A 24,317-nucleotide genomic window follows, 5' to 3' on the forward strand; every position below is an offset into this window, starting at 1 on the left:
AGACAACAGATGACAATGGAGGGTAAAAAGAGAAGGCACAAATGAAATGAGATATGGATAGAATAAAACGTAGTCAGCGTCGCTGTTGACCCATTCACCCTAGAAAGTGGCTAGGCCTGCATCAACATGCAGAAGAGGCCATTGCGGGGTGGTATAGGCAGTCTCCAGTGGGCCCTCCACACTCCAGCCGACGGCCGAAGGAGAAGGGTGGAGGAGGCAGTGATACAAAACAAAGAAAGATTCCACAAATTATGAGGCTGTAACCGGAGATAATTGCAGGTAAGAAGAGTCTAAAGGCACTTGTAGCTCTGAAAAGCACCACTGGGTGTTATCAGCATACAGGAATTGGCGTGCAGTAAACAAAAAAAAAATCTAGTATCAATAAAATAATGAAGCCAATGACATTGAGTTAAGTAGTACAATTACTAGAAATGGTCAGCATGGGGAGCTCCAGGGACATCCAATGTGAAAGAACAGTCTCCTCAACCAAATCTTCACAGAAATAGAAAATATAGATGAATACTAATTCGAAATAGGTCCGTTGTAGCTGTAGGTGACACCATGAGGCAATTCTGAGAGTTGATAAGGGTATATAGGAGTCAGGCATGCAGAGGGGGTATGTGATAGCAACAGTCAGCTTCTCACAGGACTCACCATGGGCTGGGTGCACCTCACAGGGCCAATGGTGCAGACAGGTTGCATGTACAGGAGTCAATATGTTGAGGCGGCAGGTTTAGAAGACCAACCAAGCGCCCGCAGGGTCGAGGGAGTCAGCCACTGTGTGGAGGGAGAGCCAGAAACAGGAGGGAGCCCCTTGTGAGAAGAGCAGCCACCAACGAGTCCCCCACTTCCGGTTGCGGACAGCGAAGTTAAAGCCGCAGGGAGATTATGGAAAGGACCAACCACCAACATGGAGCCTGTAGAGGTCAGCGGGAGCTGGAGGGGCAGCGAGAGAGCCCAACGCGGCCCGCGCAGTAACGTCACATGTCCCGCCGGAGCTCTAAACTTGAGGCCGCAGCATTTGGGGGGGAGGCAGGCCACTATGCGCCAGGAACTACTGGGTACTTCCCGAGCACAGCAAACAGGATGAAGGGCAGGCAGGTGCACACCAAGGAGGGACAGTCCAGGCGGGTAATAGAAAAAAAACCTTTCTTTTAGAAGGACCGAGAACCGTCGCTGCGAGGAGTCACGTCTGATGTTTGCCAGCCAGGCCACGCCCCCCCTGGCCTTAATATTAATCCTAACGGCAACCTTGACGTTAATACCAATTCTCATGGAAATGTTGACAATCTGTCAGTGTTGACATTTTGAATGTTGACATTTTAAACGATGACATAGTAACTGCATAACAGCTGTAGAAGATACATTAGAGGGCATTGGTAGTCTTCTTGTATGCCGTTTATTGTGGATTAGTTGGAGTTACTCCAGAGGATTCTTTTGGGGTTTTCTGTGAGGTATATAAATATTTCCTATAACCACTGTATGCCATTTTGAATGGATAGGTCATTGTCCTTTGCTTTTCTTGTCAGTATGGCTCCAGATCTTCTAGTAAGAGATGCTTCATCAGTCTCAGTTTGTGGGTGATGTTGTTTTGTTTTATTTTTTTCTGAGAATCCATGTATGAGGACTTGTGGATAGTGTCATGGGTACTGCATACATTTTTAGAGTATATTTAGTGACTTACATTCTCTGGCCAACCATTAATTTGAAACTTTAGTTGTTTGTGTTATAAGGATTGCCTATGTCAGCTTTGACATTTTGCTATGGTGTAATGTTTTTGTACTAAAATCTAGAACTAATGGCTTAGACCATAGGTTCCCGAACGCCGGTCCTCAAGGCTCCCCAACACCCCAATGTTTTAGAGATATCCATGGTACTAATTAAGTTACTGGTGCTCAACCATGGATACCTCTTAAACCTGAACTGTTAGGGAGCATTGAGGACCACATTTGGGAACCACTGGCTTAGACATTTGTAGAGTAGTTATTTTCCACATTGTTCATAAGTACGGTCATAACTATTTCTGTATATACTGAATTGTCACAGTAAGTATCAGTTCCAAAAATATTTGTTTCCATCAGTAGTTAAATTGCCCTTCTCTAACAGTGAGGTCACCTTATGTCAGCCCAGTATTTGTAAATAGGCAAATTCTCTTTCTAGAATTTAATAGTTGTCACTGTTAATGTCAGAATCAAAGTTGAAAATTGTTGAAATATGGTGTGGGCTACTATGCTGCCTCCATGATACTCCTTATATGAAGCATTCTCCTTTACCAAGATGACTCCCATTTGGTTTTCTTCAGATGCACAGCGCCATCTTGTCACTGTGTATGAGTGCCACAGTGGAACAAAGACATGTTCCACTTAGCTTCAGAGACCCTGCTGAGTAATCCTGCATATGACTTGCATTACCCTGCATGTATCTAATATACCCCTTTTACACCAACCTAATAACCCGGGTTATTGCCGGGTCGACCCGGGTCGATGCTCTGTGTGAACGGCTCCCAGAAAAATTTCCCGGGTTGATTTACCCGGGAATCTTACTCTGGTTGAGAGCAGGGTTGAACACGGGTTGTTCCCGTGTCATGCGGCAGTGTGAACGGGTGCTACCCTGCTTATTTGACCCGGCTAGCTCTGAAAGATGCTGATTGGAGCTTCTGGGGCACTGGCAGATGATGTAATTTGTCAGTGCCCTGCAGAGAGATGCACATGAAGCCATCGCTTGCCTGCCTAACCTCCTGCACCACAGCAGCTTGACCAGCAGCCACAAAAGCAGGCAGGCACACAGCCTGCCATAGCCAGAACTGCAGCCTGACCAGCAGCCACAAACGCAGGCTGATACACAGCCTGCCACAGCCAGAACAGCAGCCTGTAGCAATGCTGTAATCAGTCCCCACCCCTCTCTTTTGTTGCCTTTTGTGACCATCTTTGTCAGACCTTAAAACAGACCATTTTTAATTACTTCTATAGAGAAAAGCAGGGATTACCAGGGTTCAGTGTGAACAGGGCAAACCCGGGAATAACCCGGGTCAAGTTGCAGTGTAAACGGGGTCTGAAACAGAGTTCGACCCGGGATTGACCAGTGTTCAAATTCCAGGGTCGGACCCGGGATTTTGGTGTAAAAGGGGTATTAGATACCTGCACCACTACTGTCATACATCACCAGCTGGTGTTCTGTACTGTATGTTCTGCCCTATCCAGATTATCAAGTGTATAACTGTGAGTACAGCTGTACATGCAACTTCTACTACACTACATCACACCTGGTTAAGTACTTGGGCTGTTTTGTGTATCTGGATTCTGCTGGTATTGCTATTATACTCTGCATTATTCCACCAATACCAACACATATCAGCAGGTTATGGGCCCAGGCACACAACACAAGTGCCCTAAACGCCAGAAGCAGAGTGCTAGTACAGAGTGATATTAAAGTTAACCAGAGAAACCAAATCAGTGAGTCTGCATAACTGTTTTTAGTGAACAGCATGTACACAGAAGCTGCATCCATGATAGGGTTCATTAAGCTGAAAAGTTCAAAGAATTACACCACAAGGGAGTTTGCAATGGAAATTAAATTAAAGCGGGAAAGATTGTGCAAAGTTACAGTTGATCCAGGTGATAGTCCAAGCCCAGATGATATAGAGAGAGCCATGGAAACAATAGGTTTAGGTGTTGAATAGCAAGTTTATTCTATTATACATGGGAAAATGTCAGCTAAATACATGTGGATAGCCCTCTAAGCAGCATATGGTAGAGGCTAAGACAGTAGAGCAATTAAACATGCTTGGGATAGGCATAATAATATACTTACAAAGAACTGAGGATCACATAGAATTGAGGTTACCAAAAGGTAAAAAAGGGCAGATTAGATCAGCCAAGTGGTTCTTATTTGCTGTCAAATTCTATGTTTCTGTATGAGGATGAGAGTCTGATGAGAATAATTAATCTGAGACATTTACTGTATAATGCCAAGTTGAGTGAATGCAGAAGTATGAGTGACTACATTGACAAAATGATGTCCATATCCCAGCAGTTAACATCTGTAGGAGTTGATTATGAAGAGATTTCAATGTCAATGCTACAGAACTTAACTCCTGAATTAGATTTTCTGGTAGTAGTATTAGTAGCCAATACAGTCAAACTGACTATTGAAATTGCAAATATAACACTACAGTTCCAAGAATGTGTACCAGTTGTGTTAAATGCTGAAAACACTGCATTACTCACTAAGGGGTATATTTACTAAAATGCGGTTTGACTGGACGCCTTTCACCTAGGCCGGCCCTGGTCACAGGTTAGCGCTTTCGGACTCCCAATCACCGTCAGTGACTGCCTGTCACTGACTCCGCCCACTGCGCCGTGGGCATTTACTGATGCTGCCACCACCAAACTCTACCATCGGCGTTTGGAACCACTTTTTACATACATTCAGGCTCCTACCGCCGGTGCCTGGAACCGCTCTACTGCGTATGCATTGACTGGCTGCGGCCACACCTCCTGTTTGGTGTCAGCTTTTCCTGCCTGATCCCTCGCAATGGACCAGGCTCCTGCTGTGTAGCTGGCAGGGGGCTTGAGCTTCGGAGACACTTGGTTCAACCCAGAACAGTAGGAGAACGGAATAGCATTTGACGCAATTCTGTTGGTCGCAGGGTACAGATGTAGTAGAATTTAAAGGCAAGATGTTTATTGCTCAATGGTCTTTAAAAAGACCCATCCTTCCGGATGAAGGGGTACATTACATTGCATACAGGAATCTTATCAGCAGTTCTTCTCCACAAAGGATTTTCAGAGATGTACAATTTTACCAGGCACGAAGCCTCCTTTTATGCCACTCCAATACACATTTCCACAGGGGGTAAGTCCGCCCTGTGGTTTCCAACCAATCATCCTAAGTGCATGACCTGTGCATGTGCTGGCCACATGCACGTTTAACATTGTTCCCTATGGACAGTGGGGAGCGGTCACTCCTTGGTGTCCGAGCCTGCCCACAGAGCTCGGCACACCCATGGCTCCAACTCGTCTGGAAGGCACAAAGCTAGGCTCACAGCCCCCCAGCGCCTGCACCACCTGGGGAGTCCCCTAGCCCTGCAGTCCGGGACGAGCTTGTCGCGGCTGCAGCTGCGTTCTGTCCCCATCCGCCACTCTACACTGGGAGCCGGCTGTCCTGGCCTCCCAGCAGGTGGCCACTGAGCCCTGCAGTCCGGGACACGATTCCCGGCTGCAGCAGCTCCCTGCTGCCACTGGGGCGCTGGGAGCTCTGCTCCCGGTCCCCAGTAGTCGGCACATAGCCCGGTCCCCAGTAGTCGGCACATAGCAGGAAGCTCCCTGGGGCTTACAAGTGCCCAGACCCAACCTTAGGGTCTGGTTGTAAGCCCCGATGGTCGTGATGGTCTTGACCATCGCGACCATCACCCATGTCGGTCACTAGAGTTGTGGGTGTTAACCCACAGCTTAGCGATCGACAAGGAGTGTGACCGCTTGCAACTAACGACCACCTCTGAATGAGGTCCATAGTGCTGAAGGTGGTCCAATACCAAAACAAGTGCCAACCACTGTGTTCCAATTGGGGCATACCCCACCTCCCACCATAGCAGTATCCTGCTCAAACAAGCCAAAGGGTGCTCCTGCCCATATGGCTCCTTCTGGCTCTGTACTGCTCCCAGTCCGTGCAATGACGCATTAGTTCGTACCACAATGTCCTGGTTCTGAAATTGTGCCATCTGCACAGGAGCTGGTATCAGAGCCTCCTTCAATGACTGAAATGCCAACTCACAAGCAGGTATCCAGTCCACTGACTTGGGAAGTCCCTCCCTGGTCAACTCTGTAAGGGGTGTCACTACAGTACTAAAGTCAGGGACAACTCATCCGTAATGCTTTACAGTTTCTGAGGACAGTATCTGTCTTGGGGCTGTGGGACGGGGACAGTCTCTGGTTGCCTCTACCTCCACTGGTTTGGGCCTACCCCTGTCTCCCCCCACTCTATACCCTGGGCACTGCACCTCTTTCATCTCCACCTGGCATCTGTCTGCACTACCTGTCTCACCTGCCCTAACTGGCCTATCCCCTTCTACCTTCCTGGCTACCCTGTATCTTAACCCTTCCCGCCAGGTCACACTCACTGCCGCTATCCCTGAAAGGCCGGTGCCAGCTTAGCATGATATGCCTTCCAGATATGGGTCAGCAAGCTGAGCTTCCCTTAACTTCTGTCGGTGGCCCTCACTTCCTTCTAAGTAGGGACAGTCTACAGGGGGATATGGGTTGGGATCGCTAGGGTCAGTTTGGTTAAGGTCAGTCAAAGGGAAGTCAGTGTGGTCACTCATACTCACTGCCAGAGTTGGCAAACCACTAGGGACAGGAGCATCACTGGGCACCCCCACAGGATCCAACGAGCCGGAACCCATATCCTCTGCGTTGCTAGGGGACGTAGGCATACCAGAGGCAAAAGGCATGCTGGGTAGTCGTGCTGATCTAGCCGCTGTAATTTTTTCCTCTGGGCTGGTTGATGCTGTGATAAGCTGCGCTGGCAGTTGTCTAGCTGCTGTGGTCTTTTCCTCTGGGCTGGGCTGCTCTGGTGAAGTTGATGTAGACTGTGATCCGGAAACTTGACTCCAGTCGATGGCGTCAGCAAACGTGGTAACGATTCCACCACCAAGGTCATTCACCAGGACCACATCAGTAGGAAGGCCATCCATGATGGCAACATCCCTCAACTCTGGGCCAGTTCCCCAGGTAGACTCTCGCCACAGGTACCTCTCGCTCCATTCCACCTGCCACGGTCACTTTGGCAGTGCAACCTGGCAGTACTGCAGCAGGATCAATAAGTTGGGGGCTCACGACAGTGATTGAGGCCCCAGAGTCTCTTAATCCTTGTCCCTGCAGGGGCCCCACTTGGACCGTCTGCAGGTGCTGCCACATATTTTAGGGTGGCCCCTTGGCCATGCAGGTGACTCTCTCCGTAGAGTTCAACTGATTCTTCCCACACTCCATTGGACTGGCTGGAGTAGGAACAGTCTCTTTGGGCTCACCTCCCCGGGTCAGGCAAGCAAGCCGGGCTCCAGCACTTGGATTTGGGGCACGAGTCTGGGGTGCTTGGGGTGTGGGACAGTTCATCCTCAGATGTCCGATTTCCCACAGTCATAACACTTATTGTCCAGTTGGGGGCCCGGTGGTCTCTGATGATTTACAGGGACAGGGCGGGTCGGTTGCTGGCCAAGAGCACCGGGTTGGAGGATGCCCGCTTTGGTGGGTGATGAGCAGAAGAGGGGTGTTCCCCTGGTTGTACAGTCCATTGGGGTCGGCTGCTAGTCGAGCACTTCTGCCCTTGTGGCGGAATTGCCACATACTTGTCTGCTAACTGGGCCGCCATCTTCAAGCTGGGTGGCTCCCGGTCTAGCACCCACTCCTTCACCTCTAGGGCGCATCTGCGGTAGAACTGCTCTTGATACAGCAGATCAATCAGTGCGTCCCAGGTAGTGGCACCAGATCCCTTCACCATGTACTGCCTCAGCTGGGTGGCGAACTGCTCATGGGTGCTGGTAGGGTTCTTGGGCAAGTCCCGGAACTTCTTCCTGTAGGACTCAGGAGTGACAAAGTGTCACTGTAGGAGGGCCCTTACGACTTCATCATAGTCACCGCAGTCCTCGGTGGCCACTCCTCGATAGGCCTCCAGGGCTTCTCCGTGCAGGTGTCTGACCCACTCCTGCTTGGGTAAATCATGCAGTTTATAAGTCCTTTCAAATACTTGCAAATGTCCATCAATGTCCCCATTGCTGTTTGCAAACTTGGCAAACTGTATACGATCTGATCCCAGTACAGCAGTCTGCAACGGTGCTCGGGGTACCACAGCCAGTGGTGCCCGCTTGTCATGCCACATCCGAATGATTAGCATACGATCTTGTTCCGTTGCCTTTTCTCGCAATTCCGCTAGCCGCTCCGCTAGGGAATCCATTCGTTGGTATCCCTGCCATGCTGGGGGATGCTGGGACACATAACTGCTGCGAGAGGGGGCGGGACTTGTTGATCTGACCACGTTCTGAGGGGCGTCCATTGTTACGCTGGCCACACTTTCCACCTCCGTCTGATGCAACTCCATTCCGCTGTTATCAGTCAACCTGCGCGTTCTCCTGAACTGCATTTACTCCTCTCCTGAGTAACTCGGCTTCTCTCGTCGGGTGGCCGAAAAGCCGCCTGGGATTATCCCAACACTATGCCACCAAATGTGACCAGACGCCTTTCGCCTAGGCCGGCCCTGGTTAGCGCTTTCGGACTCCCAATCACCGTCAGTGACCGCCTGACACTGACTCCGCCCACTGCGCCGTGGGCGTTTACTGATGCTGCCACCACCAAACTCTACCATCTGCATTTGGAACCGCTTTTACAATCAGACTCCTATCGCCGGTGCCTGGAACCGCTCTGCTGCGTATGCGTCGACTGGCTGTGGCCACACCTCCTGTTTGGTGTCGGCTGTCCCTGCCTGATCCCTCGCAATGGACCAGGCTCCTGCTGGATAGCTGGCAGGGGGCTTGAGCTTCAGAGACGCTCGGTTCAACCCAGAACAGTAGGAGAACAGAATAGCGTTTGGCGCAATTCTGTTGGTCGCAGGGTACAGATGTAGTAGAATTTAAAGGCAAGATGTTTATTGCTCAATGGTCTTTAAAAAGACCCATCCTTACCAGGCACGAAGCCTCCTTTTATGCCACTCCAATACACATTTCCACAGGGGGTAAGTCCGCACTGTGGTTTCCAACCAATCATCCTAAGTGCATGACCTGTGCATGTGCTGGCTTTATGCACGTTTAACATTGTCCCCTATGGACAGTGGGGAGTGGTCACTCCTTGGTGTCCGTGCCTGCCCACAGAGCTCGGCACACCCACGGCTCCGACTCGTCTGGAAGGCACAAAGCTTTCCCGACAAAACCGACTTCCAGGAGTCTGCTAAGGGACCAACATTAGCCACCTCTGCCTGAATCTGAGCTCCAGAAGTGGTCAAGCAGGGTTCCTGGGCAGCGTTTCCTGGCCACGGAAGGGAAGCTATTTTGGAGCTCCCTTAACCAGTTAGCTGGCTGCCTTAGCCAGCTCCCTATGCACCCCCTCATACCACTTCCAGGCATGAGGCTGCATAGGGGGACACTTTATCTCCTCTGGAAGGGGCTGGGGGTTCCAGCAGCCCACAGAGGACTCTGGATCCCTGGCCACCCAGAGCATCACAGGTAAGTGAATTTTTCCTTAAATTCTACATTTAAAATACATTGTGTTTTTTTCATACAATATGCACCAAGCCTGTGCCCTGCATCAGGCCGTTACACACTGCAGCACTGTAGCCCAGGACCTGCTATCCTGGCTCAGTGCTGCACAAACCATTTGGAATATGTTTCTCTGGTATTTATTATTTTACTGTGCCCAGCACTCAGCGCTGGGCTTCCCTATACCAGTGCTGGCGGCATTGGGAGCTACTCTCCCGGTCCCCTGCACTCTGCAGCACAAGCAGTGCTTGGCAATCATTGCCGGGCTCCCCCTGCTGCCATCCACGGGGCTCAGTCCGGGCTGCAGACGCTGCTCCTTGCACTGGGGGTACGGAGAGCGGGCTCTCCCGATCCCTCAGTGTGCGGTCCTTGCAGTCCTCCCCTCGGTGCAGCACACCGAGGGTTAACTGCCCACATGCTGCGCTGTGGAGCGGGGTCACTGGGAGCTAGGCTCCCAGCCCCCCAGCACCACCTGGGGGAGTCCCCTAGCCCTGCAGTCCAGGATGAGCTTGTCCCGGCTGCAGTGGAGTTCTGTCTCCATCCGCCACTCTACACTGGGAGCCGGCTGTCCTGGTCTTCCAGCGGGTGGCCACTGAGCCCTGCAGTCCAGGACACGAGTCTCGGCTGCAGTAGCTCCCTGCTGTCTGGTGCACTGGGGCGCCGGGAGCTCTGCTCCCAGTTCCCAGTAGTCGGCACATAGCCCGGCATCCTCCGGAGGTGGCCCGGGGGCTGTAGCACAACACCTACCCAGCGCCTACCACCCTGCCAGGTAGCTGGGTCTGCGCTCCCAGCCCTGCCCTCCGCTGCCTGGCCGCAGTAAGCAGCCGGCACGGCAGCACCAACGGCGTCCCTGTGGAGTCACACTCCCATGTCCCAGCGTGGAGCGCAGAGCGGCTCCCTGCACTCCGTTCTCATGCGGTGTGGTACACCGGGGGTTACTTCACCCCTGCCGAGGCCGCCAGGGCGTGGCCGGACCGCGGCAGAGAAATCTATTTTTAAAACATTTAATTTTCACTCACGGTGCCTGGCGCCGGTAATACAGTTAAATATGACACCAGGCACCCATTTTTCATTCACAAAAATGGCGCTGTAGCACAGGGGGTTAACCCCTTCAGTGCCGAGGCAGCCATTTACCACGTGTGGCCAGCCTCCGGCCACATGCGGGTTTTTAGAAGGGGAGATATTGCCCATAGCAACCAAACAGATTACAGCTATTATCTTCTAGAAGGTGCTAGTTAAATTGTAAGTAGAATCTGATTGGTTGTTATGTTCAAATACAGTGTCATAAAATAGGTCACAAAGCATATGAATATAAACTGAAAAAAATGTGAATGCTACACAAAGTAAGAAGTGCAGCGGCAAAAATGAGTCAGATTTGACTGTCACAGACGTCATAGAAAAGATTGTTGGTATATTGCTACAAGACATTTCATTTGAAAAAAGGAGTGTTTAATTACATTGAATATGTGTCATCCTATAACAATCAAAGGAATTGGAAATCAAGTGCTTATAGCTACAGAATTTGGGTCAGTCACTACCTGCTTGAAAATAGGGACACAAAACCAAATTCACAGAAATGATGTGCTTTATGTACCAGATATGAGGAGAAACCTCATAGCCATAAGTATCTTAGAGTAAAGAGGCTACAGAGTCCACCAGTACGCAAAAGGAAAGTGCATTGTATGAAACAAAAGAGGGACTGTAATAGCAACAGGTACTCAGTAACGTCAATTATATGTCCTTGACATACACCAGTGTTATGCAATGGTGACCTCTAGCTCACAATCCTTGGACCTCTGTCACAGAAGGTTAGGTCACCTTGGATATGTCTAGAAACTACTTGATGAGATGGTTACAGGACTATCTGTGACTGATACAGAAAAGCCGATGTTGGAAGGCCGTATTACAAGCAAGCAAAGCTGTTGTCTGTTTCCAAAATCAGGAAGCAGAGCTGAGGCACCCCTGGAATTAGTGCATACAGATGTGTGTAGTCCGATGGAGGTTAAATCAATAAGTGTATACAAATACTTCATAACATTCATCGATGATTTCATAAAAGAAAAGAGTGAAGTGATGAACAAAATTGCAGATTATAAAATAGTAGAAACTCAAACTAGTCACAGACTAAGGGCTCTATTTATTAACATTATTTTTACTAAAATAAAGTGACAAAGGGTGTTTTCACACCCTTTTCACATTATTTTAGTATCACCTATAGTTATTACAGGGCAATTGGAGTAGAATTCGTAAAATTCTACTCCAACCCCTAATTATCACTTATTTTTAGTAAGCAGATCGCATTTCCCATAGCTGTAATGGGAAATGTGAACCGACCAAAGCCACTAAAAATAAATTGTAAAAAAATACCGGGGAAAGCCCTGTGATAATAACGCCACCTGGAGGTGGCGTTATCCAGGGTCTCCCCCGGTTACCGGACTCCTGCGCTGCTCTAACAGGGAGAGCAGAGCCTGTCCCAGTGATCAGCTATGTGGCCTTAACAGACCGCAAGCTGATCTCTGCAAAAAAAAAAGTAACCTGAGTCCATGGACCAGTGGTCGGGGCTCCAGTGATGACTCCCCTCCGGTCAGCTGGTCTCCTATGGTCATCAGGTGATCGGGTCCTGGTGCAGTTTGGGAGATCACCTGAGCGAAGCCATGGAAGACATCACCGGAGCACCGATGACTGCAGGTAAGTGCTATTAAGGGAGGAGGGGTCACGGGGGGGTCTACGATTGCGGGGGGTGGGGCTTAATGATGGAGGCGGGGCTTAGCGCAAAATACCGTGATTAGTGTGCGGAGGGGATTTGCAGGAACAGAGCTTTATTGCAAGCTCTGTCCCTGCAAGGGATTTGTAGTAAATCCCTGTGATATTGCCTGTGATAATATCACACTACAATCTGCATTCAGTATGCGGATTGTAGTAAATAGAGCCCAAAGAGTGTTTTCACACCCTTTTCACATTATTTTAGTATCACCTATATTTACTAAAGGGCAATTGGAGTAGAATTTTTTAAATTCTACTCCATAACCTAATTATCACATATTTTTAGTAAGCAGATCACATGTCCCACAATTGTAATGGGAAATGTGATCTAGCCAAAGATACTTAAAATAAAATGTGAAAAAATACAGGGGGAAGACCTGTGATAATAACACCACCTGGAGATGACGTTATCCAGGGTTTCCCCCGGTTCCCCGACTGGCCCCAGTGATCAACTGTGTGGTCTAAACAGACCACAAGCTGATCACTGCAAAAAAAACAAACACTTACCTGCATTCAAGGTGATCGGTGCGCGGTGATGTGTTCTAGGGCGCCGGTCAGCTGGTCTCCTGGCTCCTGCAATTTGACGTTGGTCAGATGTTGCAAGAACAGCTGACCAGGGTCACTGTGCAGGATGGGAGACCAGCTGACCAAAGCCCCGGAGGGAGGACATCACCGAGCACCGGAGGAAAGTGATGTTAAAACAAGTGTTTTGGGGGCGGAAGCAGTGTCTATGGTAATCTTTCTGAAAAATCCCAATAGTAGAATGCACTAATGGGATTTGAGGCCATGCCAGGGGATTTAGTTACAATGTCGACAGTTATGCAGTCGACAGTCAAAATGTCAGCAGCATAATGTCGATCACAGAATGCCAACACTATAGTAGTGTTATTTAAATCATCTTTACTGTGCCAGCATTATAAGTGTACCGTCATGTTTACAGTTATAATGCAGACATGGTAAATTGTTTTAAATAACATTACTATTGTGTCAGAATTTTGTGTTTGGCATTATGCTGTCAACATTTTGACTGTTGACAACATAACTACAATACTTTGCAGGAGTGGGGACAGGCCCCTGTCTTAATTGCCCCAGACCTGCCCACAACATGCCTTCACCTTAGCCACCCCCGCAGTTACTGGCCAGAGGAGCTCATCAAAATTGTATGGACTTCCATGCAATTTCAATCCATGTCCCCATGTACAACCACCGCCACTCCCATAACTATTTTTCATTTTGTTGTTGTTGAGGGGACGTGACCAGGCCTCCCTGGATTTGGTCATGCCTCTCCCCTCAGTACCCGGGCCCATGGCCGCTCTCGAAGGCCCTGTTTATTGTCATGCACTTGTTTGTTATGTTGTGAGACATCCATCCAGTAAATGTGATTTTCATTTTGAAAACTGCATTAATGGGAGACAAAATCTAACAAGGGTTAAAAAAAATCCTCTGTTATTAAAGATTACATGTAGATACCCCTTTATCTTTGTGTGGGAGGGGCAAAGCATATTGTTGCACCTGGGCCCACCACTCACTGGTTCTGCCACTGGCATTGTCCTCAACACTCTATTATTCCAGTCTTAAGAGACCCCAACACAACATGGGACACAATGGTGAGTTAATAGTAACTGGGAAATAAACAGATTACATGGACATTCAATAGGGATCCTAAGTGAGAACCTTGGGACTAGATCCCACCAGGAAAGGCATGGGGAAAGGTCTAATATAAAAACACTGAGCCACGAGAAATATGGGTGACTTCTGTGTTTCTCCAGCTGGGGATTTCAGTTTCCATCAGACCATTGTTCATTGTGGGCTAGTAATAGCACAAAGAGGTACATCAGTATCCAGTGCTGCCATAGTGAGCCTTTCATTCAACAACGTGCCATTTCATTTGAGAGGGGTCTCCTAATATGTGTTCTGGCTTTTCTCTGAAATGCTGTAACGTTCTTTTATTGAATGTAATGATATAGAACTGACAAGTGCTCTCCCTCAGTTATGTTAGTAGAAAGTCATTACTGGTACTTGACTTCAGAAATTGTGTAGTATAATGAGGTGCATTCTAGAGCTGTGGCCGGTTTATTGCTGTATACATTGACTCACCCTCTGTAAAGGTGCGAACCAACACTAGACAATTTTTTTGAACAATTTACCAGATTCCGACGCATCAGAAAAACAAATCGTTAAGTGTGTGCGCACTTTGCGTGCTCCAGCGGCATCGTCCCTCGCATCTTCAGGTCACCCCTACATGCAGCTTTAATAAGCCAATCTCGTTAATAAATTACAGCAAATCATGCAGCGTGTACGCTCTACCGACGACGAACGATATGTCGTTCCGACCTGGACGATGCGGACGTCATCTGAGAGGCACACCATGGACACTCCCCTCCTCCATTTTGTGCCATGATCGTGACCGAGATCTGCAGCAGCATCAGGATCTATTCTGTGCATCGGTATGTATTCATGCCTGCGCCATTAGAAACAGTAGCATTATAAACAAATGATAGAAATTTCAATAAAAAAATATATTTCAAAACCTTAAAAACTGATATTTTTGGTCCCATTAATGGTAAATCACTCACCCACCTATCCCCGAGCCACTTCAATCATCAATTGATTTCCAGTGCTTTTGCAATAAGTTCCTGTATGCACAGTCTTTGTTTTACATTTTTATTAGCAGATATGGCTATGGAGAAAATTCTGGACTGGCTAACATTACATTACATAACATTACAGAGAAAAGGAGTGCCTTTGGAGAGTCAAAACTAAAGAATACTACAACAAGACCAAAAAAAAACAGCGCCCTCCAGGAATTGGCAGATTATAGCCAATCTCAACACGGTGATGCCAACATCAAATGGGGCCGGAAAAAAAATTCAAGATTTGAGAACCGTGTTCCTTAGAAAACACAAAGAGGTAAAAGCTTCAAAGTCATCTGGATCGGGGGCAGATGACATCCACCAATCCACACTCTGGTTCTATAACCTTTTAAAATTCACCCTGGACCAGGATCCTCAGCGCCCATCTCGGAGCACATTGGATCCTTATCTGGGAGAAGAGGTGGAGGATTTTGGGGAAACGTTCAGCATTGATTTGGTATGTGGAGACACAGTGCAAACACACCATGCAAAATGTTCTATAATCCATAATAAAGATCAAATGTGTCCTCTATAGTTTATTTTATGCAGTCTTACTGTTATGGCACTGCCCCCACTCCATTAAAATAGGTCAGGTATTCCTCCCTGACCTGTTTAGCATGTGTAGGGGACATTTGTACAACCCCTGATGCTGCCACAGAAGACCACCGATCCATGTCCTTTGGTTGGTCTGGGTCATCTGGCATAGCTGTGGTTGTTGTCCTTTGTCGGATAATCTTCCACCTAAGAATACTTTGCAGGACACAGCATACCAAGACGACCCAGTCTATCTTGGCAACATGCAGGTTAATGGCTGTGTGGAAGATCCTGAAGAGATTGCTTAAGATCCCAAACGCGTTCTCCACAATACGGCCTGCTCTTGAAAGCCCGTAGTTGTAGATATGCTTCTCCTTGGTCAGTCCCCTTTGCGCATACGGCTTCATAATGTGCTTGTCTAGTGCAAAGGACTCGTCTGCCACGAACACAGAATTCAGCCCGTGCTTCATTTCCTGAACCGACGGTAAATTGAGGCTTTTGGAGATGAGCTTCTCGTAGAAAGCCGTCTGTTTGAAAAATAAACACATGCCATAAGGGCTGATTGTAGCACTATACCATACCGTATATCATAGCCATCAAAGTTATTGGGTTTGATAAAACTTGTTGATAAAGGATGCAATAAGTTAAGTACATTTACATTGTAATAGCCTGTTATTTGCACTTACAATTTCTGTGTAATGTGCATTTAAAAAAAAAAGCAACAACAAAAAGACATTTTATGGTTTTTAGTCCATTTTGTATTTGGACTACACAAGTTAATTTTGGTTCATATAATATAATAGAATTTTATTAATATGAATTTTGTTATATATATATTTAAAACAAATGTTTTAAGATTAAAAAAGTTTATTTTATTATAAAAAAATTCCATATTTAGACATGGTGCACGGGGCCTGATTCTGACCCGCTCGCGAGCGCTGTACGCTCGCAAGCGGGTCGATGGTGCCTAAGTGCGCATGCGCACGACGGAGGGAGCTCCGTCATGCGCATGCGCGAGACCTGGCGAGCGACGGGGAATCCATCACTCGGGGTCTCGCACCAAAGGGGGTGTGCTGTCGATGGTGAATGACAGCACGCCCCCTTTGGTGGGCGTGCCAGGGGCGTGGCTGCCAGACGGAGGCGTTCCCATGGGAACGCCTACCGTCCTGGTCCGGCCCCACTGACATCACTAGTGATGTCAGTGGGAGTGATTTTGGCTCTGATAGAGCCAAAATCACTCCAGGGCTCGCAGCAGCGAGACCCTACCGCAGGGTCTCGTCGCAAGCCCGATGGTCGCGATGGTCTTGACCATTGCGACCATCATCATGGACGCTCGCATAAGCTGTGGGTGGTAACCCACAGCTATGCGAGCGTCCAAGAGGCCGCTCCAAGAATAGGTAGGAGGGCCCTGATTCAGAGCGATTTTGCGGTAGTCATCTCCCGAATCTCCATATGCAGTGGCATGTGAGAGGGGGATGTGGTCAGGATGCCGGCCGCCGATATCCTGACAGTGGAGTCCCGAGCAAGACGAAGATCCTGACGCCGGCATCACGAAGGTAAATATCCAGCTTACCTTTAGTATTAGCCCGGGTATGGGGTAGTTAGGTTTACGCACCATCGGGGGGATATTAGGCACCCCCCTGGGAGGGTTAGGGGAGGGGGGGTTAGGGTTAGGCACCCACGGAGGGAGGTTAGGGTTAGGCACCACCAAGGGAGGGGGAGAGTTAGTGTACATACCAGCCGTAGTCAGTATTTTCAACAGTCGGGCTTCCGGTGTCGGTATTTGAACCGGGATATCATATCCAACCCATGAGAGGCAGACTCCCTCTGCAGCAGCCACTCCTTTGTCCACCATGATCTCAGGCTTCTCCTATTCTGGGCCCTCATCCTATCAGCTAACACCACAGCTGCAGCATATGATACCTTCACTCGATAAGTAAAAGGATCCATCACAAGAGAATATAGTAAAGCCAGGCAAAACAAAACAGGCAGTAAAGCAATGTTCAGCGTTCAGCGGGTACACACCAAGCCTTACTAGTCACAGAGCAGAACTGCACAGAACTAAAATGGCACCTGCTTTACATACCCTATAGAAAGTACAGCCCCCTATTTAAATGGAATCAGTATGTAAAGCCGGCTGTCTGGATGCCTCCTGTCAAAATACAGACAGCGGCATCCTGATGGTTGTTATCCCAACAGGGGTCGGGTAAGTATACTTACCCTCGCCCCTTCTCCCCCTAATCCTCCCTTCTTGTAGCCTAACCCTATCCCTCCCCACCCCGCACTTTAACCCTCCCCATTAGTGCCTAAACCTAAGTCTCCCCCTTTTGTGCCTAACCCTCCCCCCCCTAGTGGTGCCTAAGTCTAACCACCCCGCCCCAAAATCTAACGCTAACCCCACTATTCTATCTAAACCTAACCCTCCCCTGCCAATCTTAACGATATGGAAGTCCCGAATGACACACGATATATCGTTTGGTAGATTGCCACAGTGTGTATGCACTAGATCGGTTGCCCGGGAGTTCAAAGGAAAACTAGATGACCATTGCATCGTTTGCAAGTCATCTAGTGTGTGCACACCTTAACTCTTATTATTCTCATATCATACTACTTCAATAGAATATGATGGTTATTACTGTCATTCCTCTAATGTGTCTTCTGTTTTCCAGGACCCTTTGTCTTCTCATGATCCTACGCCCCATTCACCAATAAATGATGAAATAACTTCACCTGAAAGGAAAGATCAAGAGGATGAAGGGAAAGGGGAGCAAATAGATGATGTCACCAGGAAACATTCTGAGGAAAAGAATGAAATGTCTCCCAGGACAAATGACAATAGAACCACAGAAGAAAGCTTAGGTGTGACACCAGCTGATCTCTTAGACAAAAATGAGGTTCCGAGGCTAAATAAGAATGACTTGCCTACGAAAAACCAAAACACCAGTGATATAACAGGCGTTATCAAGGAGAATGACAGCCTGCATCTTGTTGAGGAAGAACAGACAGAAGAAAGAGAACAAACTACAGAGCAGAGTGTCATAGAAAAGAATCTGCCCCAGCTGGAGACAACACCAACTGCGCCTCCTTGTCCTCGTATGTGGCCAGAATGCACAAAGCAGAACTTAGATAATGCCACTGGCAATGTTGCAAGAGAACTATCAGAATTCTCACTGGAGCTGTTCAAAGCCATAAAAAGTACCAAGCCGAATATAGTGGTCTCTCCCATTAGCATCGCTCTGGCGCTGTCACAGCTGATGTTAGGTGAGATATGTCCTATTGTATATGTGCATTCATATTCATTCTCTTTAATATACCATTTTGCTTGTTTCTAGCTTTCAGAAAGAACTGATATATGCACCCGATTGCCTATCTCACTATGGGGTAGATGTACTATGTCTTGGAGAGAGATAAGTGTAGAGATTGGATCTGGTTTTGAAAGGACCTAAAGTGGCAGCCCTTCATGGTACATGCCAGCACAAGGGAAGCAAACAATAAGTCCCTCAATGAGAGTCCAATTGATATGGAGGTAATATAGGTTAGATACCCAGGTAACAAATAGATTAAATCCACATATCATTGTACTAAGCTCTGGAGAGTGATAAAATGGAAAGATATAAACTACCAACCAATCAGCTCCTAACCGTCAATTTGTAAACACAGTAACATGGCAGTTAGGAGCTGATTGGCTAGGACTTTATATCTCCCTACTTTATCACTCTCCAGAGCTTAGTACATCTCCCACTGACTATTGTACAAGGATAAATCGTCAAATGCCTGAATGTAGCAATACAGTAGCTAAATCAATATAAATCGATAAATAATAAATACTGTGGGTGTGAAACTGTGGTCCGGTCTGTGCACAGACCACCACTACTTACTGCTGGATGCGCGTTTCGCCGAGTAGTGGCTTGCTCACCTTGCCCATGGTGAGTGTGAATTACATACAGTAGTGTGCCCAATAAAAGAATCTTCTTTTTCTTCTTATTTTATATATGTTTAGAACCCCTCGACTCCAGGGAGCACCACCAACCATAAATATTAGCAAGATGTCCAGGCAGTGTGATAAACTGCCTGGGGAGCATATAATTATATATCCTGAATTTACCACAGGGTTCTAGTGCAAAATCACCTCACTTTTTTTTATTTTGCTTAAGTGATAGTGATGCCAAGATAACTTTGATACACAGCTCCGAAAAAAAAAACATTCCCTATTTCCTGCGATATGCAGCAATACGGAATGTTCATTTTTAGGACTGGATCACATTTTTTGGTAAATGGACCCAAATGTGATTGAATAGTGATTGAATATTGAATATGGGCAGAATTTTGATGTACAGCAGCTCAGTGGACATACAAATATGAAGTCTGACTTCAGGGGAAGGGACTATTATAACCCATTATAACCCTTGGTAAGGCTACAAAAGGCCAAATAAGTGCAACAGAATTCCTTATTGGTACTTCCATGACAGGAATAGCTTACTCACTATTTGATGGACAACCCTTGACCATAGGCGAAACCAGAGATCTGGTAACAGGTGGTCCCAGTTTAGCATATTATGTATATATAATCTAGAGTTGCAGGGGGCCTGCTAGAGAAAAGGGAACTCCCCAAAAAGAGGTGTGGTCACTCAAATAGGGGGCGTGGTTTTGAGACACACCCTTTTCATATTCCACAGTGCTTTACAGAGAATGTTTGGCCTTTCACCTCAGTCCTTGCTCCAGTGGAGTATACCATCTAGACTAAGGGGTAGTGCAGGGCAGGGAGGGCTGGACCTGCACTACCGCAGCAGATCAAGATTTTGTGCAAAAATGTGCAAAAAAATATTTTTATAATATCATATAGCAGCTTATATCCATAATAGTGGAAAAAAACAGGTACTTATCATATCACCAATGTGCCAATGTAAGCTTCTAGGCCGTTTTGGTGGAGCCAACTACCTTTTTCAAGAACCCAAAGCATAAAGGCATAACAACTGCTATAAAAAGGAACAGAGTGGCACCTAACCGAACAATCAAGCCACACTAACCTGTCAAAATATCATACACCTGTATGTAAACCCTGAACTGGGTCACTGTATTCCAAAATTTGCCTGTAAATAGATATCCTACTATGTGCTGGCTGCTCCAATCCAGAGATGACTATAAGCCAAATGTGCCCTGGCCAGAGGCAATCACTAACCACTATGCGGCATAATTTTCAGTCTGGCACTTCTAATGTATCCCCTAACAGCCGGAGCGCACTGTATCAGTGGAAATGGCCGCGGGGCACCTTCCGGTCCATCTATATGGTGTTCAATAAGGATCCAAAACAGGTTTCAGTTAAATAAATGGAATAGTGTTTTACTTTTCAACATAATTCAGATGCAACACTGAAAACATTAAATGCCTAGCCCCTTTTTCAGGGCAACTAACTCACTTCTTCGCCCCTAACTATAACTGTGCAGCTAATCTATAAACAAAGGCTCTTAGAGTCAAAGTCCCAGTCCTATTATTATTATTGTTTATGTATATGGCGCCACAAGTGTTCCGCAGCGCCTTACAAAGGACATAAATAGATTTACAGTACAGTACAATACAATACAATACATTACAGGACATGGATAATATACATTGCTACATTCGCGACCATAACACCCAGATAAGCAACAATGCAAAGCAACCAAGTGTTAGGTGCCCTGGTAGAGAGTAAGAAGTAGATGAAGGTAGAGTAAGGAGAAGCACAAGAGGGTAGAGGGCCCTGCTAATCGGAGCTTACATTCTAGGGGGGACAGGTATTCTCACAGGGTCCGGCCTGCTCACATTCAAGCTCCTGGCCTGCTTGCAGTCTCAAAATCTGCTTCCAGCAGAGTAACACATAGTTGCCGACTTTCTGGCTGCTCCTTCCGGGAGGGAGCAGCCAGATCGGCAGGGCAGCGGGGAAGTGGCCGAAAAAGGGGGCGTGTCCGGACGGGTGCCTGACGTTTGTAGGCGTCACGGGGGCAGGGTCACGTGATCGCATCATTTTGGCCCCGCCCCCGCTACACAATGCCGATAATACAGGCATTGTGAGGCAGGGGGTGGGGCCAAAATGACGCGAATCGCGTCACTGGCTGAGGCTCCTGCCCAAATCGGGAGGGTAGGCAACCCTGGAGTAACATACACAGTCTTTCTTGGTGGCCTTCCTAGTCTCCTGCAGGTATAGGCTCTGACTTACCCAGCCTGTATCTTAGCTGCTGTTATATCACAGTCTTTTGGAGTTTTAGAGTTCTACCTACCTCCTGAACCCGGCTTCCTAGCCACCAGTGGCTTCCCAGGCCACACTGGTCTCCAACTGTAGCCCCACCTGGACAGGACACACAGGCCCCAGCCTGTCCTGACTGCAGAGTCTTGCAGACTGACTCTCTCTCACTACAGCACATAGGTGTGGAAAAACTTAGTATTTCTACCCTGTGCGGGCAGATCTCTCCTGCCCCACATAAAATATGCTGCTCACCAGTGCCACCTCTGGTGATACTGATACAATATAATTATATATAAATATATATATATATATATATATATACAGTACATATATATGTTAGAAAATGACAATAACATAGTTACTTACCTTCATGCTTAGGCTATGTGAATGGATAGTTATGATGCTTGGCTTAGCTTGGAAGAGACCCTCTCTACACTTTCAAGTTGGACCACTATGGAGGAGGACTTGGGGGGTGCCACGAGGGGGGGTCAGAGTGCCATGAGAGGGGGCGGGTGCTGTAAGGGGGAAGGGGGTGCAGTAGAGGGTGCTGCAGGGGGGTAGGAGGTGATGCAGGGGGGGTTGGGGGCCGGAGAGGTGGGGGGTGCTGTGAGGGGGGAGTGGCAGACTGTCAGACGTACTAAGGGTAGTTGAACAACAGGGGAGGAAGCCGATAGGAGAGGAGAGGAACAGGAAGCAGGAGGGGTGGGAACTGATTACTGTCGGTGCTGCTACTGGGTACAAGTGGGGATGCAGTCCCAGGAGGAGGAGCACCGGTCCCTGCATGTCACAGTGTGACCGCAGTGTTTGACTTTGGGGAAGAAAGAGTGACGTTGGGCGGGACTTCTGCTGGATGGCTGCTAACAGGGAAAAAAGATTCCTGTCTACAGCAGCTGCAGCACAGCAGTTTAAAAAGTACTAATAGGTTCTGTGGTCCCGTTTATTAATGTCCCTGATCTTTGGGGCCTACTGACCCTCGGGGCCCAGTACAGGTGACCCCTTTGTCCCCCCCGGCTCAACTTTTTGCATTTTTCAGGGTGCCCTCAAAGTACCCCAAAAATCACTGTTTTCCTACTTTTTTTGCATTTTTCATTTAATTCATTTGAGATTAAATGAAAAAAGCTTGTTTTATATCATCTTCTTGCAAGTTTTTGTTTTTAAAAAGCACAAATCAGCCACTTAACAACATTTAAAAACCTACAGTACCTTCATAATGCCCACAAACAGCCTTCTATGCAGTCCTGGTAGCGAAATTATCCATTTTGGGGTGTCCAGGATGGTCTCCCCACTTTTTCGTGCACTTCTCTCAAATGTCATTTTGCATTCAATTCACAAATCTCCGCTGCGAGTAGTGCGAATAGGCATTTTATTTGGATTGGAAAATTCTCGGGAGCGCGCATCGATGCGAAGTCTGCGAGTTTCAAGAAACAAACTCGTTACTCGCAATTCACACCTTATTGGATTGACCCCTAAGAGCCTCCATTTCCACAGCGTTATAAATAACCCTTTCTTATATTATGGACATAAACCATATGAACAATATTGTGTATTGTTTGTCTAAACTGCACCAGCCTGTCATGTTAACAGCGGCTGTATTGTTTAGGAAATAAAAAATGTATTTGAATTTTATTTATTTAGTTTTATTTTTCCTGCATACAGGAACTGGCGGGAAAACAAAGGAAGAACTACTGAAAACTTTGTACAACAGTGTAAGCGAACCCCAGTGTGTACATGATGCTATACAGAAGTTGACCAAACATGATTCATTACTAACTGCAAATGAAATTTTCTACAATAAAGGTGAGAGAAGCAGGGGCAAAACTAGGCTTTCTTTCACTCAGCTCCCCCCCTCCCCACACCTTGTCATCAATTAAGTTGGAAGGCCAAGGGCAAAGCATTTTGTACCTGGTGGGATCATATTGAAGGGTCTGTCCAGTGACCTCACTAGGGGAATGTGGTCTGCACCGGTGACACCATTCGAGGGGGTGACAGCAAAATAGCAGAGCTGCTCTGCTGCTTTGGCGTCACCCCCCTCGGATGGTGTCACCGAGCAGCGATGATGGTTGACTTGAGCATGCACGCGTCATCCACACTGTGGTGGGAGTCTGTAGAGGCTGGGGGCTACACAGCAGCTCCCAGAGTGCAGGGCAAGCCCCCCAGTGTGACGAGAATAGGGACTTGAAACATGGTCACGGCCCCAAAATGTCATACACCAGAGGGCGTGGCATTGCATGCACAAGGCCACGCCCCCTTTCACGAGCGCATGCCTCCGGTGTCATTGGGTGACACCAACCCAAGTGACACCACTGTATTTGGGTTAACGAATTAAATGCCACCAAGTGGATCATGGTCACATAGTACAGGTGCAGGATCTGATACCTACATATGGTCACAGTCACTCCCAGTAATCTCCTAGAACGTCAGGGACAGAAAGTTACCTCCTTGGGATGTAATATCCTTAGGAAAATCATGGAGGTGGTTAAATTGGGAAAGCTCTCTTTTCATTACCGAGATGCCACCTCTTCATTATCATTCCCAGCTACCCAAGGATCACATAAAGCACATGTCCTGCCAGCCTCCACCCAATAGCTTTGCACCCTGCGCCTAATCCACAAGAGGAAGAATTTAAACAAGCAGAATACCCAGCCACGACAGAACCAGTTCCTCTTTAGATATACAAAATCCCACCCAACATGCTAATTTACCACCTGTACAGGAAAGGGGCATGATGACATGGCCAGTGTTAATATGGAGGTATTGGATATAGGGGTTCTCTATGAGAATAATGAGGTCTGGAGTGTTGTCTCCTAACAGGTGAGACAGAGATAAGAACACAAAGTTGAGGGTTGGTGATCTGTCTGGTGATTAATAACTGAATTGTGTGACATAGTAGCATACTGTATTCCTTTGTTCAATAAAGATACCTTTG

The 24,317-nt window shown here is 47.5% G+C and overlaps 1 protein-coding gene across 2 annotated transcripts in view; it reads left to right on the forward strand.

The window, feature by feature from the left end:
* Window positions 1-234: 234 nt before the first annotated feature.
* SERPING1 (serpin family G member 1) overlaps window positions 235-24,317 on the forward strand; it is a 49,653-nt gene continuing 25,570 nt past the window's right edge. Inside the window, exons 1-3 of one of the 2 annotated variants that reach the window (XM_088458810.1) lie at window positions 235-279; window positions 17,841-18,432; window positions 23,048-23,188. In XM_088458810.1, the coding sequence (XP_088314936.1) occupies window positions 17,985-18,432; window positions 23,048-23,188 (589 nt within the window). In that variant the 5' untranslated portion in view covers window positions 235-279; window positions 17,841-17,984. Of the gene's footprint in view, window positions 280-760; window positions 926-17,840; window positions 18,433-23,047; window positions 23,189-24,317 lie in introns of those variants that run through there. The other variant, XM_088458809.1, reaches the window with a different exon arrangement.

Source organism: Taudactylus pleione, unplaced genomic scaffold, assembly GCF_031769625.1.
Source record: "Taudactylus pleione unplaced genomic scaffold, aTauple2 ptg000854l, whole genome shotgun sequence".
Classification (NCBI taxonomy): Eukaryota; Metazoa; Chordata; class Amphibia; order Anura; family Myobatrachidae; genus Taudactylus; species Taudactylus pleione.